Raw genomic sequence first — 20,149 nt, 5'->3', positions numbered from 1 at the left:
CAAGCTCTGACATCGGTATGGGCAAAGCTATCTGCACTTTCAAGTGATTAAATATGAGGAAATCTGGAAGGATTTCGTTTTGAAATTTTGGAAATGAGTAGAAATTATTTGGTTCCAGTGTTCTGAAGAACTAAAGAAGAAAGCAAACGTTTGACCTTAGGTACGAGATGAAAAAATTTCCTCCATCTAGCTCTTCAATAGGATAATAACACATAATGCATTTTCAGTTTTGAAATTCAAAAGTTTTCTTCCTGTGATAATCTTTTTGTTAGTTGATCCTATTTATCTGGATGTACTATTTGAAATAATTTGCATGTTTAAATTTGTAAACTAGTTTCCACCAGATTAACTTTATTATCACAAGATTATTTTCTGCAATTATATTGTTTAAAGGAATATTATAATATATGAAATGACTTTTCTAAACAAAACACCACAGATTCCATCATGTCATTATTTACTAAACAAAGATGTAGTCAAAGTGAAAAACAAAATTAAAAATTAAGCACAACCCATATTCTCACCCACCCATCCAAACACGCATATATATATATATGATTAAGTAAGATTCTCTTTGCCACTGTAGGATTTATCTCTTTAAAAACTGCAGGCTACCTTATTTCCTGTATTATTATGTGATGTTCCTGTTGCAGAAAACACACAAAGTAATTCAATCACACAAGGATATAAAGTTTAAGATTAAATATAGCCTTTAATATCATCCCCAAACCCCACAGGCAGAACTATCATTTCTCCAAGGTAATAAATGCAAAGCAGTGGTAATGTGGCAGTACACCAGTAAAGACAAAACATGGATTACATCAGTTTATTTTATTAAATTCAGCTAGAAATGTTATCTTCTGTGAAAACCAGAAGCAACAACCCTGAATGTGTTAGATTTTGCATTCATCACATGTCCTTTGTGAGCCATCTGTTATGACTTTCCACAGTTTTTATGGGCAGCATAATCATCCAGTGCATGCATTCCTTTTTTTTTTTTCCAAACGTCAAATCTAAACTGGCTAAAAGGTTTGAAAAGTCAAATACTTCAACAAATTGTGTGGCTAGGCTATAGTGCGAGCTGTAATGTCAGAAAACAAAACATCATTGAATAATATTGCCACAGCTCTTGTTTAGTTTGTAAACTACTGATCTTTTTTGGATTTTATGTTTCTGTAACCTTAAACAATTAGTCTTGATTTTAAAAGATAGACCCGCATGTATGAATATACTGAGTAAAATACCAAAAACAGCTCAATTAAACTGGAGCAATAAGTTACAAACTCTTTTCTGCTGCCACATCCTCTGAGGGTCACAGGTTGAGAGCTATCAGTTCTTTTCCAATTTCAGATGTTTTCTTAAAAAAGACCCCTGACACCTCTTAAAGACCCTCATGAAATGATTTCTCTGTCGCTTCCAGAGTGCTCTGAATTAGATTTGTGCTACAGAATAGATAGATTCTTAATATGATGCAGTGAAATGTTCTAAACTTGGGCAATAAAGAAATCATTGCCCAAGTCAATTATAATAATCAATTATTATGCTGGAGGCTGATAATAAAACGTAGACAGATGAACAAGGGAAGGAAACTGGATTAAAGCTGTGACTTAGTTGAAAACTAATTCATATTTTTCCAAAAGCTAAAGTTAATTTAATAAACCGAGATATTCCTAATTTAATTTAATCACATAAAGTTTAATTTAGTGAATATTTAAGATTGTATGTGGCAATAGCAATCCATATTTAAAAACAATTCTTGTTATCCCAGCTTTAGTTGTGCTCAACATCTTGATATTTATTTATTTATTATGTTTTTAGAATATATAGGTAGTGGGGGTTTTTTTTTATAATAAGCTGGATTTAGTCATAGCAAAAATTCTCCCGATGTTTTGAATATCGTATGCCCTCAAGGGGAAGTTAAATGTTTGCTGGATGAGTCTTTTTTTTCTAATTTGTTTGATTATGTAAATCTATTTTATAAATAGACGAATTGAACATCTGCAGGCAATTCATTCAGTCAATAACAAGGCATTTAACAGAGGCTCCACTCAAGAAGCATAAAATTTAGCCCCGGCTACGGTCCCATGGACTAACTACATACAAAACTCGTCTGTGTTAATTGAGAGCACAAATATCTGCGGTGTTCATCTGAAGTTTGCACCCATCTTAGGTAACATTTGAACAGCTCAGAGCATCAAAAATCTTTGTCAGCAACATTTACACCCACTTTAGTTTGACTCAACACAGAACAACAACCGATTGCAGAATAAAAAATGAATCCTTTAATAAAAAGGAGAAAAAGTAAAAGCCACAGCTAAATCCACTTTCAACTAAAAGCACATGGCAATTATATGCTAAGCCTAATTAAAGTGTTCTCATTCCAATTACAGAGCCTTGAAAGAGTCATCAAATGTTATATTCAGTGAGGAGTAGGTAATTTCTGCAGGATGAGCAAAATAGCAAAGTTTCTCTGACATAGCACCTACTTGTAAAACAAAAAATTTCAAAGGACATTGGAACATCTCCATTACTGTCTGTCCCTCACTAGAGTCATTAATATGGACAGGATCCTGTCCCCATATTAACGGACTCAAATAAACCCAGATTTTTTAAAATGAAAATGGAATAAAAAAAACATACTGAAACACAAAAGTTTAGTCGATTATTGGGCTATTCATACACATCTATTTATCATTTAGATAAATGGTAGATAATTGGTGAGGCATTTTATTCTTACTTTCTTAAACAGGCAACCTTTTGGATTTAGGTGTCAAAAGATGCACACCTATATCCACGTTCGTGGAAACAAAGAACAAAATGCAGGTCACACCGTAACTAATATGTAGTTCCGGTGTCCAAAAAAACTCTGACCAGAGCGGCACAGTTTCTTACTTCTTTATTGCATGCAAATTCATCTGAGAGATGTGCTCGCAGGACTGCGAAATCAAGTTCATTGTGCTCCAAAGGTTGACACATATGATCCTGGCGTTGTTCACAATTAAACTCATAATTACGGTCCTCCATACTGTGCATGTTCTCCGGTCCATTTGGTGGTTCAGATGCTGTTTGTAGTTTGCAGTGGCGTAAATCATGAGCCAATCAAGGAAGAGAGTCATATTGTTTTTTCTCATTGCTGGATGGACATAAAATTAACTGAGCACATCTCCAGCCTTCCATAAATCATTTTAACAAAAATGACACGCACACAGAAAAAATCTTGCTCAAACAAGTACGAATGTGTTGTACATTCAGAACCATCCATTTTCTCTTTGTGACAATGAAAGTGTGAGCTAACCGGAAAGAAATACTGGAAAGTAAGAGGTAATTTTGCCTCTAAAGCCTATGAAGGGATCTATATTCACCCAAAGCAAATGATCTCACTTCCTTTCATGATGTTGCGATCAGACTGGGGTTATTTGACTCAGCAGCTGGATAACAGATTGTTTTCATGTCAGGAAAAGAAAAAAAAATTAAGTGCTTTTGGTTTTAAGAAACACAAACTTAGTTAGTAGAAAATATCTGTTACTAATATGTTACATGATTTACCTGTTGGCAAACCTTTTGAAGTTTTTTGTTTTGTCTTTACATGTATATCCATGTCTTTGTGTATGAATGTTTTTCTTTTAATCCAGGACTCAGGGATTGATATCGGAAACATCTCAGAGAGAAAAGCATTGAGGAAGAGACTGCAGTGCAAAACGTTCCGCTGGTACCTGGTCAACATCTACCCCGAGATGAGGATGTACAGCGACACCATCGCATATGGAGTTGTAAGCTTTCCTTTCCTTCACAGCTTTAATCCCGTGTCTAAAATAAACCAGAACATGCCTATAGCTGTGCCCAAGCAAATCCTTTAAATCCACCATGCTGCTTTGATGATGCATAAATTTATGTTGCTTTGCTCGCTTGTTTTCATTAGACTTTTTTTTGTTCTTTGCATTGATAAAGAGATAAATTAACTAAATCTAGCTTTATACGTGAAATACATTCCCTTGAAGGGCTTTGCAGCCACGTTTGACAGAAGTACTGACAGCCAGCAGGACAAGCTGGCTGCGCTTCTATTTACCCATTTCTAGTTGTTCTCAAATAGCTTTATTTCCACAGTCCTCCCACCTTGCATCAATACGACGCATCCTAACACAGACTGGCACACAAACTGCACTGTTAAAGCAGAGATTTTTTTGTGTCCTATGGATATTTTTGTATATTTTAGAAACTGACATGCAGTGGACTTACACAGAGGAAGAATAAACTGGCGTCTTTAGAATAATTTGTTCAGTTGAGTTTACTTCATTATTCTACATTTGTCACAGGCATTTGATGGGCAGTCGGTCCGGATGGCTTGAGGATTTGTTACATGCTGCTGAATGTTGACCTCATTTAATGCAAGAGAGAACAGGGTTTTTTTGTTTGTTTTTTTTTTCTATAATCTATGATGACGTTTTGTTATTTAAGATTTCCGCAGAAGTAAAGTCTTGTGATTTTAATTTGATGTGACTTTTTTTTTTCTTTTTGCCAGGCATTGTTTTTTTTTTCTTCTGGATATTTTGCAGCTTTAAATGAAGCACTATAAACAAAATGAAATAAAAGTACCAGTTTAAGGAAACACATTCTCCTCTTAAATGTTAACCTTATTCTAGGTTAACATTTAAGACCATGCAAGCAGTTTTGTAAATTGTTAGTTTGGTTAATGTGGTTAAATAGATGTCATAAAATTATTTAAAAGTATTTTGCATTTATATCTTAAAAAAGCGTATAATGAAATACTTTTAAAAATAGTTTTGCTTGAAAAAAACAATCTGGTAGGATTTTTTTTTTCAAGAGAAATTACATGAAGCTACATGAATGATAAAGGATTTCTGAAACAGTTGAGGCTGAATAGGCGCTATTGTATTTTGTTCCAATCCGATGTTTGGATAACTTAAAAAACAAAATAAAACAACAAATACTTTTATTGTTGAGCTCAATAGTTTAGCAGCACAAAGGGTTTTTGAATTGAAAATTGTATTTTGTCGATATGTGGTTTTCCATATAACTGATTACTTCATTACAGGCCAAGCAATAAACTCAATTGAAATTTTTAATCAAGTCCCCCTACAAGTAATTTAGTTTTTACTTTCTCCAAATCCTACAATGTCAGCTATTAATGATAAACAAATCCGTTTATTTTCTGTTTCGGTTTTGAGGATTGAGTCTTTTATTGCTAAACCAATCAGCCACCACAAATGACAACTCATTTACCTTCTTTTGCTCCCAAAAGAGCTCAAGCAATTAATGACGGGGTGCCATTAATAAATCTTTAGATCCCTATGCATCGTGTTGCATCTTTATGGATTATGCCTTTCCTGCAAATACAGGAGTTCCCAGGGAGATTAGAGGTCACGTGAATCCCAGGACACAAATTGTCCAGAACAACCATAGCAGTTACTTTAACCCTCTCTAGTCATAATGTTTTGTGGGGTTTTATTAACCTGACATGTAGTCGTGCATCTCCAGGCTTCGGTTACCCCGACCCTCAATCCTTGTCCCAGGAAGGTGAATATATGAGTTGTCATTTTAGCTCAATCATGTTTTTGTTTTTTTGTTTTTTTGCATTGATGATGTCAGAGCAGTTAAGTTGAATCTGAAGGTTTGTTTTAAACCTCTTTTATCACCAGGCATCATTCAAACCTTTCTTTGAAATACAACATTCATTACAGGAGCTCAAATGGGTTTTAAATGTGGCTATGCATTCACAGGTGTCAATCAGTTCTGTTTGTTTGCTGTTTTTTTTTCCCCCTGCATTCAAAATGTCTGGTCTTGTGTTGTTTACCTAACAGTGAAGGTACCTGTGGGTTTGCTGATTATCAGATAGAAGTATTTATCTCCAATGCAAGCTGGGAGCTGAAATCATTCCCAGATGTGTTTTTATTATCACCCGTGTTTGCCTATTTTTCTCTCCTCTAAAACCACTATCCCTGCAGCTTCCCACTGTGCACTTTGTACCTTGCAATCAGGGAGACCTTTGTCATGACGAGCATGAATAATTTTCCTTTGGGTCTGGAAGACTGAGTCATGTTCACGAAGCGTATCTCATCTGATTTGCATTTTTATAACGCAAAATTGACTTTAAGCAGATTCTGAAAACGTTTCTCATTTTGGATGTTCTAACCCACTCAAGCTTCTGCTGTACTTTTGAATTTTGATTCGGTTTTTATATTATGTGAATCACAGTAAAGGTGGGAGGCATGAACAGCTTTCATTCCCTCTGTGGTTGCAAACATTTTTACATTCTTGGAAACATTTTCATTACTAAAATAAACTGCTGAAAACTTAACAATCCCTCCAATTCAGATGGGGAATAATGCTCTGCAGGAATTAGGAGAATTTATGGATGAAGCGACTTCTGTCTGCATGTGTTGCATTGATAATTTACAAAGTAAATCCCACCCAGGATCTGAAGTAACATGTTACAAACTCATATTTTTTTTTCATCTCCAAGCCTCCATGCTATAATAAACTTCCTGGGTCGACACTTCTTTCTCTTTTTATGTTATTCATTTCAGTGATTTGTTGACAGACTTATGGATGACAACGTAATAAATAATTATATTGTGACTTTTCAGACTTATTTAATAAAACAGATGGACTGGGGCCTGTTTGTTGGATGATATCTTATTTACACAGGATTTTAAGGCCAAATTATTGTTTATGCTGGTTTTACCAGATTCTGGGGTCCGTAAGGGTTGAATTAACTATTTATTTATTTATTTATTTTAAACTTCTATATTCTAAATATATCTTATAATAAAGTAACAAGTGTTTTACTGCCTGAAAAGAGTATTTTACTAGTTAGTTAATTTCTTTTTTTGTACTGTGTTCCATTAGATAGCTTTATTTGTTGTCAGACTTTATTGGTTGTTTCAGGTCACAAATAAAAACCAGTTTGCTTGAGAGGGGTGGATTTATGAAGATAAACATCTATTTATCTGCTTTTCACCCAGTATGTAGAGCAAAAAATTAGACAGTGTGTCAGAAGTGGATGTGTTACTTGTTACAATATTTGTTACAAATATCTGGTCAAACAATGTCACAGTTTTATCCCTCTGTAAAACAATGTTCTTTTTTTATGTACATTTCTTTTTTGTCAGCTGAGAAACTCTCTGAAGAACGATCTGTGTTTGGACCAGGGACCCGACAATGACAACGTCCCCATCCTGTATCTGTGTCATGGGATGACACCACAGGTTGGAGCCCTCTCTTCATATCCTTTTCTTTCTCTCTGTTCCTCTGTGGTACATCTTTTGTTTTTTCATCTGCCTCTATCGGTAGACTCTCATAAAAAGCACTCCCTTGCTTTTCAGTAACTTTTAACAAAATATTATAATCAACTTCTCAGGACTTGCTGAATAGAAATTGCATTTTTTTTCCCCCCAACAAAACTTACTATAAACATTATTGTGTTGTTTTCAGTTTTTCTGTCAGAAGATGTCTTTTTAGTAGAGCATTATAAGAGAGTAAAAACATTTAGACTAAATTTCAGCCCCATAGTTTTGAAGATCATAACAGCTTGTTTATAAGAGGCGGGTTTTTTCTCAGTTCTCATTACTCAATGTCCTAAACTCTCTGAACCGCTTGTTCAGGATATATTTCAGCTAAATAACCAGGAGTTTAAGTGTTAGCAAAGCATGATAATCATTTATTTTCTCCTGCCTCTTCCAGCTCATATTGATTGTTCCATCCCATTACATCTGAACAGATTGCTCTCAGACATTGTTAAACTTTCCTAGAGACAGAGATCTCCCATTGTTCTGCTCAGTCAGAGGAATCTGCAGGACACATTTTCAGACTTATTGCACCTGTGTTGATGACATCACAGCGGTGCAGATTTAAAACCTGATTCAAACTTACAGCCTCGTTTGATGATTACAAAACTTTTCTCTGTTGTGTTCTAAAAATGAACACATCAGAAACAAAAGAGAGATATCTTTGGAGTTATATGTGCTGCTACACATGATTCCTCACTTAAATAAAAACAGATTAACGCTGGTTTGCCAGCGGATGTCATATCACAAAGACGTATCTTTGCCAGTAGATGTTTCATCCTCCCTCTGTTGTATTCTGAGTTTCTGTGGAGCTTCACAGTTCATCTATGTAGTCAAAATGTATCTGGTTATTTCTGACAATGAAGGATTTGCATATGAAAATGTAACAGTATTTGTGAACCTTCTTCTGCAAAGCTAACCGCTACATCTAACTTGTGATCTGGATTTTTAAGGGTTTACCAACAACAGCTTCAGTTACAGTGTGAACAGTATCACAATCTGCGTTTATAAATTCAATTTGAAACTATCATTTTAACGGACACACTATTAGTTTCTCTGATTGGGGTTCAGCATGATGGGCAACATTTCAACAAACAAAAGACGATTAGAGAGACCCCTTATTATTTCAATGACAATCTGACTTTATCTGAATGTTGAATATGTTTTTCTTGTCTTGGTTTATTTTTATATCCTATACTGGGTTCCATTGACTAAAAGTCTCACTAATTTAGACTGAGAACCAAAGCAGAAGTTCGAACCACGGCCAAATGCCAGGTTTATGCTGGTTCTTGGTTCTTTGAACATGTTTTCTGCTCCAAGTGGCTCATGCTACAGTCGGCTCCCACCAGTGGAGGCTTTTGCTGTGGGTCATGTAGGGAGTTGCCCAAGGCAAAACAATGTAAGTTGCACCAAGAACAAGTTTTCTATTGCTTTCTCTTTTTGGCATCTGCTATCAATGGGAGTTTGCACTGAGAATAGGGAGATTTGGCTTCATGCTTTGACTGGGACTCACTGCATTTTCTCAAACCTCAGGATCAGAAAGGACCTCCTGTCGTCGGCTGGGGATTCGACTGTTTCCAAGAAAACACTTGTCCTGATGTAGCAATGCTGCTAGTTTGGTTTAAAAAACTCTTTTAGAGAGACAAGGAGACCATGAACTGCTTTGGATCATCTTTGAGTTTTAATGTTGCATCACCAAAAAGTATTAGATTCCATATTGATTTCACTTGTTCCACTGTTGACTGCGATATTTTTTTGTAGTATGTCATAAATGTGTCACTATAAGTAGCTATTTCTTGAGCAAGCTTCGAGAACACCTCAGATATTGTGTTTCAGTAGTGGTTGCAAACAAAGGAGATAATTATTCTGAAAGAAACGCCACACATGGAAGGAAAAGTATTGCCAAGCTTGCAGATTGTCAGCAGACGTATGACCAAAAAAAAAAAACATGGTCTTAAAGCCAAAAACAATAGACAAAAACGTCATACTCGGCCCGACAGCCTGAGCTACTCCAAAAATGAGCAGCATAAGACAAAAGCCACAAGAAAGACAGCTTGCTCATTGCTGCCTCTTAAAAACAAAAGTCTGGTGTGAAGGAGGCTCTTTTGGCAAAGAATGATAAATAAGATTAGAGTGAAAGAATATCTACATATTTTTTGCTGCCAAAGAAAATAAGCAAATACTCCTCTAAATTGTTTAGAGTATATTGTGAATGATACATTTACTATAGTATCTTATTTTCCATTTCATGCTTAATTTACTAACCAGTCGATATGTTCATGTTTCCATCACTTTCATCTCTCTTTTTACAAAAAAAAAGCAAAGACATATTTAGGATATTCAGAGCAATGCAGAGCAATAATATACAGTAAATTAGAAGCACACAGTATGCATGAAAAAGTTCCCTGTGACATTATTATTAATTTTCTTTGACTGTTCTTGCTGGTTGAGGTGGAGGCGGGCAGCTAATTTTACCGGCTCTCAGCAGTGCACAGGTAGACACAGTGGTCCAGTCATCGTAGGCGTGGTACACCCTTCTAGCAGGTCATCTGCTAAATATGTGGGGTCGTTGGATGATGAGTGGGAGAGAGAAAAAGAAGATAAAGTTCTGCCACATAGATTACTACTTTTTGCTTTAAGCTTCCATGAGTATTTTCTCTTTTTACTGACTGATTTTACATTTTTTGTTAAACCACAAAAATGAACCCCAGACTTTTTAAAATCAAACTCTCTTTCTGTTCTTTTTTTACTGACCTTCTGGATCTTAAATTTCCACACAAGAGCGAATTAAAAGACTCATTTAGCACTAAATTTATTGTTAATTGCTCTGAAGCACAAAGTCAGACTACGGCAGGTTTTGTAAATACGTTACACGGTTTTGCATTATTCTTGCAAATAATTTATGGCTTTTTTCCAGCTTATCATAACAAAATTCCAACAGAGCGCGTGCAATTACTTATTTTTCTCTCCTATCCTGAATAAATAAAGAGCCTGTTTGCATCACATGGTCCTTTCTTATGTTCTATTCACCCAGGAGCGGGGTATTTTTAGCCTTAGATGTCTGTTTCATCCTTAATGACCTAGCCTCATTTACTGCACAGTTAAGCACCTTTATGGGCATGTGGAGCTCTGGGTGAGGGAGCAGCTAAATGTCAACGGTGAGCAAACACTTTTTCACTTTAGCATGTGGTCTCTCTTTCAGAATGTGTACTACACCAGTAACCAGCAGTTCCTTGTCGGACTGCTCAGTCCCACCGTTGACGACGACGACAACAAGTGCCTGGTGGATGTAAACGGCAGGCCACGCCTCATTGAGTGTAGCTACGCCGCAGCCAAGCGTATGAAGCTCCACTGGCTCTTTACTCAGGTGACGATTCCTAAAACATGCTGTCAACTTTGCTACTCTTTCGCCTCCTCAGTTCAAATTGGCCAATCACGTCAGGCTTCCAGAGAAGAAAAAAGAAAAACAAGGTTAACTTAGACAAATATGATGTCAACATTTGTCATGCATATCCACATACATAATTTATGTTGACCAATCAAACTTCCTTATAAAGCATGTTTTTTTGAAGCAGACATCATTTTTAGCTACAACACAAGATGGCTGCCAAAGAGGGCGCACTCACATTGCAACAACCAAACTTATTAGCAGTACGCTGGCATGCAACAAACAACATAGCAGTGATTGCAAGACGAAGCTTCATGAAGCCCTTCAGCTTTCCATCCAATTGCTCCATTCATGAGCAGAAGCTGCATAATGCTTCATTTGGGCTACTGCGCCACCAAGCAGACAGTGCATGTAAAACGGGTGAAGTGAATATAGTGCCATGACATTGGGTATGATCTAAATTATCATTTGTGATACTATGTCTGGATCAAAAGGGAAAGTGAAAACTGAGAGGACAGACGACTGCAAAGTGAATGGGCTAATGCTACTTTGTAACCGTGCCTCGACACAGAAGGACACTTGCCTATAATATAGAGTAGTAAGAGAAGAACTTAGTGATTTTAAAAGGTTTGCTAGGAACTACAGCAGTTCTCCTGGCCTACACAGAATCCTTAAAACTGTTTACTCTAAAAACACCTATGGTTAAAGTTTTTTGTATTCTTTTTTTTTTTTTCGTGGCAGGTGCTTGAAAATATTGGATGCATTTTAAGGAGCTGTTTATTTTGTGAATCACTGAAACTATACATTTGATATTTCAAGCTTTGGAAATATAAGCTATTTTAACAGAACCAGCGGACATCTCACTGCGTACCCGATAATAGCAATTAAGCTGGTACATACATTTTGTGGCCTCTGAGGGCTGTCATTGCCGCAGTAATCACAGGCTTCCGTTTCTCTAGCAGTAAGATGTGACTTATTCCATGTAAGTGCTCTGAAATTAGGCCTGTTTTAGAACAAAAACATCATCCTTCTGACCTTCTCGACGCTGCACTGCCACCGCTCATTTGTCTGCCTGGTTTTACACCATCATCGGCAAAAAGGTTTTTCATGCTCGAGCTCGGATGTCACAGATCTTCACACTGATCTTTATTTTAGTTAACGCTGCATAATGCAGTAAGCGCTGTGGGAGCGTGTCAGCGAGGCTGAAGCTTATCATGTCTCCGAAATGTGGCATCAATTATTGACATGGTTGTGACTGCACATGTGCAAAGTGTTGAACTGAAACGGAAATAGATCACTTTGATGCAGCCAAAGCAACTTTACGAAACTGAAGGATCTGCAAATAAAAGAGGGTTTATTTGATCTCGCTACAAATAACACACCAATCTGCAGGAGACCTTCATGACTCAAGATATTTTAATCTTTTTCCATTAAAGCTGCAAGATTGTTTCACTTCTTTTAGTCACCACAAAATCCACTTATTGTGATTGACTTTAAGTTGTGCTTTGCAGAATGAATGTAATGTGTATAGATGTGCACACAGATTAGTCAGACTTGTTCGAATTGCAGGAATGCCTTTTTATTCATTACATATAAATACCCATTGTTCTACCAGGAAGACAGAAAATCCAGCTTAAACCCCACAGACTGTGGCATAAATTAGATCTTCTCACGTTCACTGATCAGCAAATATTTGGAGATTTGTATTGTACGAACAAAGGAGCAAAGCTGCAACTCAGCATTTCATTGTACAGACTTAGAGTCATTCAGAGTTTCATTTTGGACTTGCACCTCACGTTTGAAAAATTTATTATTTCTCAATTCTTGAAATAAGAGCTGACAAGTTAAATTTGTGAACAATAGGAAAATTGTGCAATGAAATCCTTCTGAATTACTTTTTTTTCCATTACTTGATATCTTTCTGTAAATAATGACATTGTCAATGTTAAGTAAAACTCAACTGTCCTGCTATCATCATCCTTTCAAAATGTGATCCGCATAGTGCAACAAAATTATACTTTCCACTTGGCAACTTTTGCATTTACTCTTCTTAGTTTCTAATACGTTGCTGAAGACAAATTAAAATAAACTTTTAAAAATATTTTCTGAAAGAAACTACTACTGCAGTGTATTTTTTCAGTAACAGATGTACAATAATAATAAAACTGCTAAGTGACGAAGTGTGTCATTTCACTGCATGATTTAGCAAAATATAACCTGACAAAAAACATTATCGAGAAAAAAATAGCTTTGTTTTTTGTAAATTTTGTCGATGACATCACAAGAGGCACAACAACCAGTAAAGGTAATTTTCTGCTTTTATTATTGACTGAGACAGTGTTACATCTGTCAGGGCCAAGTAAAGTCTGTAACAAAGAACTGAGAACAAAGTGTGTTACAACAAAAGAAACATATTTTAAAGAAGCGTGCAAAAATATCTTTGCAACTTTTCATAATCAGATTCAGGGCTGATGTCTGCGGTAAACAGAAAACAATATTTTCTATGCATATGTGTCAAGCAGACAGTCATTGCTTCAGCTTTCGTAACCTTTCCTTCCCACCAACTCCATCAGCATGAGTCATTGCTGGACGAACTTATGGGTATCAGTTAGTGAATGTAGCCAATATTCAAGAAGCTACAGCCCAAGCAGAATTCAAGCTAATTTCATGTTTATGTTTTTATGTTATTTTTGTTAACTCAAATTCTGGACACCTGTCTTGGGTGAACACTGCCTGTTCCTTTATATACCTCTTTGTCCTATCAGGGTCGACCCTGCAAGAAGTAGGGGGTATAGTGGGTGGGTTGAGTGGGAGGACAGACGGACACTAGGAAAGAGTGCAGCTGAGTGTCAGTGAGTCGTGGTTGCGTGTAGGCATAAGTGATGAGTTTCTTTGTGTATGATAAAGGTGTATAATAAAAATCTGAGCAAGCTTCCTTTAAACTTTGTGGTGATACACCAATAAAGCACATCATTATAACCACTATGGACACCTTTATTCATCTACGCCTATGCAGTGCAATACTCAACAATCTGTGAGGGACTGTGTATTCTGATATCAAACAGGATTAACTTATTTAGTAGTTTCAGTTACTGTATTTCATATTCAGTTCAATTCAATAAGTTTATTTATATGGCATCAATTCATATTAAATATAATGTTGGGGCACTTAACAAAAAAAAAATCATTTCAGTTTTGTCACATAAATTCCAGTTGTTCCTAGTTATCAAACAGTACATTAAACTCAGTTAATTATTTGAAGTAGTTTAAAACGTTTTCATCTAAGGAAACCCAACAGATCACATCAAGTCATTGACTTTCAGCATTCATTCCTCCTGGACAAACATTTTGTGATGACAGAACACTGTCATGTTGTGTTGTTGACTTTAAAGTAAACCCTCATACCAAGCATGCATGTAGCGATAGTGGAGAGGAAAAACTCTTTAACAGTAAGAAACCTCCAGCAGAACCTGGCTCAGTACAAGCAGTCATATGCCACCATCGATTGTTCACTCAGGCTTAACGTTTCTCCCCACATCCATCAGAGAGCTTTGGCCACCCACACTGTTGCCAGTTCACAACTTTCGCTTCCTTCCCTTGCAGCACATTTGATAGATTCTGACCACTGCAGACAGAAAACACCCTCTCATGACTTGCTGATGCATCCACTTTAAAGACCAAATGAGTACTTACTGCCTAATACATCATTAATAAGACTGTGTTCACACTGCAGCCCAAAGTGACCCAATTCAGATTTTTTTGTGCCATAGTGCGACCTGTATCTGATCGCTTCATGACAGTCTGAACAACACAGGTCGGAATTTTTTCAAATGCAACTCTGGCCACTCGGATAGCCGAGACATATCCGATCTTTTCAAACATGACCTGAATCTGAACGGCCATCTGACCTGAACATCATTGATACTCGACAAACGTTATTATTCTGCATTCTGATACAAGCAAGCCAGAAGGAAAACAGCAACAATGACAGACAATAATAAGGATTAAGCTGTTAATTTCTTGGCTCCGGACAACAACTTCAAAATTATAAGCTATGCTCCATCGATAGCATCCACGTTTACTTCCGCAAACACTGAACACGCTCTCTATCTGTGACATTATTGCACCCTCTTCTGCTCATGCAGGACACTTTCAGGTCGTTTACAGTTCACACTGGAAATCACATACAAGTCGCATATATTTGGAACGACCTCGCCAAAAGTCCAATTTGACAAAAATCTGAATTGAGTCACTTCAGGCTGCAGTGTGAACGTAGCCTGCCTAACAGGTGACAGGTTTAAGTGATAATCATGATTGACTTTACCTGTCAGAGTCCAAAACGCTATGATTGATTGGTGCAATGTGTTAGTCTGTATTCTGCTCTTGTAGGATGGCCACAGGTCCAGGTCTTAGATTGTGGTTTTCTGGATGCAATGATTCATGATTTGGCACAAGCCGTCCGCACTTAACAGTCCATAAATAAAGGATTGCAGCATTTGCTATGAATCTGTTACGTATTATAAATATTGTTGGTGCTTTCACAGAAAAGCCAAACTTGTGTAGAAAAACACCAAGAATAATTTATATCACAGTCTTTATAAGCTGTCACATTCTTGTGCATTTTTCCTCCCACACCTTTCAGATCCCCTTCAGTGAAGAGCAGAGCTCTCTCTATACAACTCTCTTAACACTGTATTGACTGCTAAAGGCCTCCTCTTTGGTCAACCCTGACACTGTAATGAGTAACTACTGCTTCATTCTATCAGAACTCAGTGTTGGGCTTTTAGCCATCTGATGGGCTCTTTCTGTTCAGACTCTGGCCATCATATAGCTTATAGACTGTTTTATTCTGCATCTTTCTTTAGCATTTTTTGTATTATACGTTAGATCCTAATATTGAAATTTTGGCCTTGAACGTAAACATGAAGTCAGTTCCTTCCTTTACTACATATTTTCATTTTGTCAATAATCTGAGAAAGTGTGTTTTCTGTTCTTTCTGATTCTTTGCCTTTAACTATGTTGACATTATCTGTTGGGCCCGACGAGGAAGGCACTTCTGCAGATTACATTGATATTCCTTAACAGCGATGTGGGTTTAGAGAGGGGAAGTTGCGTTCTGCTCAAATTGCTCTTCCCGAGTCCAGCACAATTCTAACTAGCCTGCTTTTATCTTTTTTCAGGGAGGATCTATTCAGAACAGAAAATCAAAGAGATGCCTAGAGCTTGCGGTGAACAGCGACAATGAGTTTGGCTACCAACTGGCTCTGCAGAAATGCTCCGGACAGAAATGGTTCATCACAAATGTGCTGTTTAGCAACTTGCTATGATCGTGTGCCGAAGGAAAACACTGGAGTCTTTTTCAGAGCACGTTTTGTGTGTATCTGGCTGCATATCAGCGCTGTGTGAAAAGGATAAGAAGCAGGAAAGCGCTGCATGGTTGGATAAGTTCATTTTGAGCCATGATGTCCTCTGATGAGCGGCCATCATTTCATCCTAAATGTTAAACATTTTATTTCACCAACGAGATCAGCCATAGGTTGCAGATATTTTGCATACTTGACAAGATGGTATATTTAGTATATTTTATGGTAAATGTATTTTAGTCAGATTTCTGTTGACCTGCTTTTTTGTTTTGTTTTGTTTAAATTTGCTACTGTGTAGCAAGCTTTCGAAACCTGTAATTATTTTGTAATTATTTTTATTTTAGTGTCTCAGGTCTGTAGATTTACTACTCAATGAAGCTGTACAGTTGTGAGAAATGTTGGAATAAATTGGGACATGATATTTTATAAATGTTAAAAGTTTTCTTATATGTATATCAGTAAAAACAAAAAAATGATGAGAACTACTGAGTAAAAGTGCCTTTTATATTCGTTGCCCAAAGGTGTGTGATACCATTATTGAAATTAAAAGTATTCAAAATTACAATTCATCTCTATAGTTTGCTGTTCCTTTTATTTATTACATTTGTTTACGTATATTAACCTACTTACCTAGTGACATATTTCAAAATGTGTGTACAGCTTAATGTTTCTCTTTAAGATAATACTCACTAGCTACTTTTTCAGGTAAGTCTTGGTGGAATAGCGGGTTGGATCCATTTTTGCCTTCAGACATGCCTTCCTTCTTCACCGTTTTAGATTCGGCAAGCTGTGGTAAACATCCTTCCTCAGAGATTTTGGTTTATATTGACGGTTGCTGCAGATTTGTCAGCTGCACTTGAGGAGAATCCTCTATTAGATTGAAATCTGGTGATTGCAGAGGCCCCTGGAGTACAATGAACTCGTTGCCTGTTTAAGATGTTTTGAGCTTTGTGACATGATGCATTATCTTGCTGGAAGCATCTGACAGCATATGGGCATAATGTGGTCCTAAAGGGATAGAGATGTTCAATAACAATCTTCAGGTTGCCTGTGGCTCCTTAACAGTGCTCAATCTTTCTCAGTTTGAACTTCTTCAGCATGTTGTGTTTGCCATGTCTAGACAACCAAATGCAATGAGTTGAATTTGTAATTTGCTGAATTGTGTTTACAAGTAAATGTCAGGGTATATCTACAACACTGAGTGTATGCAAGAAATTATTCATGGTTTTGTGGCACTAGTGGACATTATTCATACCTTGACATGAAGAAGGGCAGAGAAAGAAGGAGAAGGCATGCAGGAAATAAACTTGGGGCCCGGAATCAAACTTGTTATTAGTGCATAATAATATAGTCTCACCTGCTCTAACACTGACTGACATGGCCTCCACAATGTTTATTTTTTTATTAGATACAACTATTCTGATGAACACTACTCACCTAACAGGTTAAAATGAGGCATGTTTGCGATGCAATAGTGTATGAGCTGCACCTGCTTTCTGTTACGCTGCACAGAGCCAAAAGTGGATGGATGGAACAAATGGAAAGTCCATTTAAACTGGGTTTTATTTTTGCCCTCCTCCAAGTTTCCACTTCGTCTGAAACACCAGCAGAGCCATTGTCAACATAATGTTTTGTTGCAGCCTTGGCTGCGTCGTCTTTCGACACTGTTCTTCACGGCCGTCACCTGAAGGTGAGGTCTTTGTTTCAAATTTCACTAAGCCCTAGCTTTTCTGTGTAGTCTGTGTGTTCTTTCTGTCCATGCCCAGGCTTGTTAGAAGTACTTTGATTACCTCCTACAGTCTAGAAAAGTACATATTACGTTAAGGAGTAATTCTAAGACTTGAAAATACATAGTTGTGTTGTCTCATATCTTTGCTTGTCTCACTTGTTGCACACCGATTTGGGGATAGTCTTCCTCTGCTTATCCAAGAAACAGAAAACAATTGAAGTCATTGTCTTAAGAGCTTGACGTTTCATTATTAGACTTTGTAATTCTTCAGTTGCTTTGAAAACGTTAACATTTTGTCATTTATAAATTATTTTACAGTCATCTCTGCATGTGCTTGAGTATCTCTTTTATTCCAGATATGTTGAACTTGAAAATTTCTCTAGATTGTAACTTTATTTTTGCTTAACAAATCAAACATATACAGACTGCTAACTTGTACACATTCAGAGGCAGCCTTCGGCGGGAGTCATGAAGGTGATGTCTCTTTTTAATGACAAACGCAGAGGAGAGAAGCTGCGAACTGGAACAGCTTTCTGCTGCAACTGCTGGTGCACCTGGGGTGGAGACGAGCAGCACAGCATGTTTTCAACATGCCGGTCCTAATTACCTTCCACATTCAAGTAGAGCTTGGCAAACCATAGTATTAAATTTACATGGAAACCCACTTTCATCAAAAGGACCACCCTGCTAATGCGTTCTAACGTATGCAATAAGAGCAGCTCTGCACGTGCAAATTTGTGAGCGAAAGAAAAGCGTACGCCCATGCACTTTACTTACATCTTCATGTGGCTGATCGCTCGCCTGCTGGTGTGCTTTCCAAACAGCACTTTTTAGCTTTGAACTATGCTGCACAGGGAATACGTGCCGCTGATATTGTCATTATAGAATGCATATTTTTCACCCTGGCTGCTTCAGCACGTTATCTTGTACTAAAAATGATAAATGCTGAGGCTGGATCTAAAAATGTGCTTCTCTTTACTTATTGTCTGCCACCGAAGATAATGCCGTTCCTAGAAATGTGAAGAAATGGCTGCAGCCGACTGGCTCGTGCTGTTAGGGAGCTGTGGAGATGTCTCTGCATGCCCACGAGTCACATCTAATATCTTAGAAAAGTGCTGCCCCAATTTTGATCAAAACAGGGTTATAATATCTCTGTCCTCCCCTAAGAACTCATTTTTGCCAAATGACTGTCTTTGGCCTGTCTCAGTGGAGAAGTACTGATGTTTAGCTTATCTAAAGTGGAATTAAATTTTGACAGAAGTTGTTTTACACCCGTTTATGTTTTTGCAGAATTATACTTTGTTTAAAAGATTGCAAAAACTCATGGCATGAACCAAAGGAGCACAGAGTGATCATAGAGTAACATATGCACATTTTAAATTTAAAATAAGGGTTGTCCTGACACTTTTGCTCTCTCTGTAGCTGAGAAGGTGTAGTGCAGTAGATGTCAAAAAGAGCAACTGAGAAAGCAGTGAAGTCATTGTCTAAATTAAATTATAATTAACTAATAGTGCAGGATCACTTCTGATGCTGTCCCAAATTCAATCTCCCATTAAATTCACAATTTAACTCATATACAAAATAGTACAGAAGTGAGGTGGGAAATTATTATATGGCCTCCAAAATCAATAGGTCATATCATTATAAAAATATTTTGGTTTTAAAGCTTGCAGTGCTTATTACACACCACTTAGAATGGTATTAGCTCTGTGGTAATTTTCAAACTTTTTCTATAGCACTGGTATGACATTTATTTTAGTTTTTTTTTTAAGACAACTTTATTTCCCAATATGTCACACCATTCCCTTTTCCTTTAAAAATAAAACACAAGTCGTCTCCCATATCTTATTGTGTTCCATTTATAATTCATCTTTAAGCCTCTTCGGGGAGCAAGCAGACTCTGAAAGGCAACCTACCACATCTCGTCATTATTTTCTGCACGAGATGCGCAGAAACATAAAACATGAAGGAATACGTTGGCAGAAGTCGTGATGTGATCAGGGGAATCACCTGAGTTTTAAATAGTACATGGAAAAGGGAAGTAGCCTGTCAGAAGCGAGAGTATCTGTTTCCCTCCTAGGATGCAGGAAGGAAATTTCCTCTGCCGTCTCTCATGAAGGAGAGCCACAGACAGCTGAGGGGAAGCTGTCAGTACTGCAGGGCATATGGGACATCAAAAACAGATGCAGAAACTGGGAATTGTTTTAGCTAGTGCTTCTCTATTGAAAATAAACATAAAGCCTTGAAAAGATGAAATGACTTGTCATTTAAAAACTATGGCTCCCCAGCAGAGAAAAGCAGATTTCCCAGAACAGTCGTGGGTGTTATGTTTGTCCCTGTAAGGAGGTACACATGGGTATATATA

The 20,149-nt window shown here is 37.1% G+C and overlaps 1 protein-coding gene across 2 annotated transcripts in view; it reads left to right on the top strand.

Moving 5' to 3' along the window:
• Positions 1–16,620, top strand: part of galnt18b (UDP-N-acetyl-alpha-D-galactosamine:polypeptide N-acetylgalactosaminyltransferase 18b) — a 98,828-nt gene extending 82,208 nt beyond the window's left edge. For both annotated transcript variants that reach the window (XM_008405288.2, XM_008405290.2), the window contains 4 exons: positions 3,633–3,770; positions 7,131–7,226; positions 10,507–10,671; positions 15,873–16,620. In XM_008405288.2, the coding sequence (XP_008403510.1) occupies positions 3,633–3,770; positions 7,131–7,226; positions 10,507–10,671; positions 15,873–16,019 (546 nt within the window). In that variant the 3' untranslated portion in view covers positions 16,020–16,620. The remainder of the gene's footprint in view (positions 1–3,632; positions 3,771–7,130; positions 7,227–10,506; positions 10,672–15,872) is intronic.
• The last annotated feature ends 3,529 nt before the right edge of the window (positions 16,621–20,149 follow it).

Source organism: Poecilia reticulata, linkage group LG3, assembly GCF_000633615.1.
Source record: "Poecilia reticulata strain Guanapo linkage group LG3, Guppy_female_1.0+MT, whole genome shotgun sequence".
NCBI lineage: Eukaryota > Metazoa > Chordata > Actinopteri > Cyprinodontiformes > Poeciliidae > Poecilia > Poecilia reticulata.
Note: the sequence above shows the minus strand (reverse complement) of the source record. Positions and strands in the feature narration are given on the sequence as shown.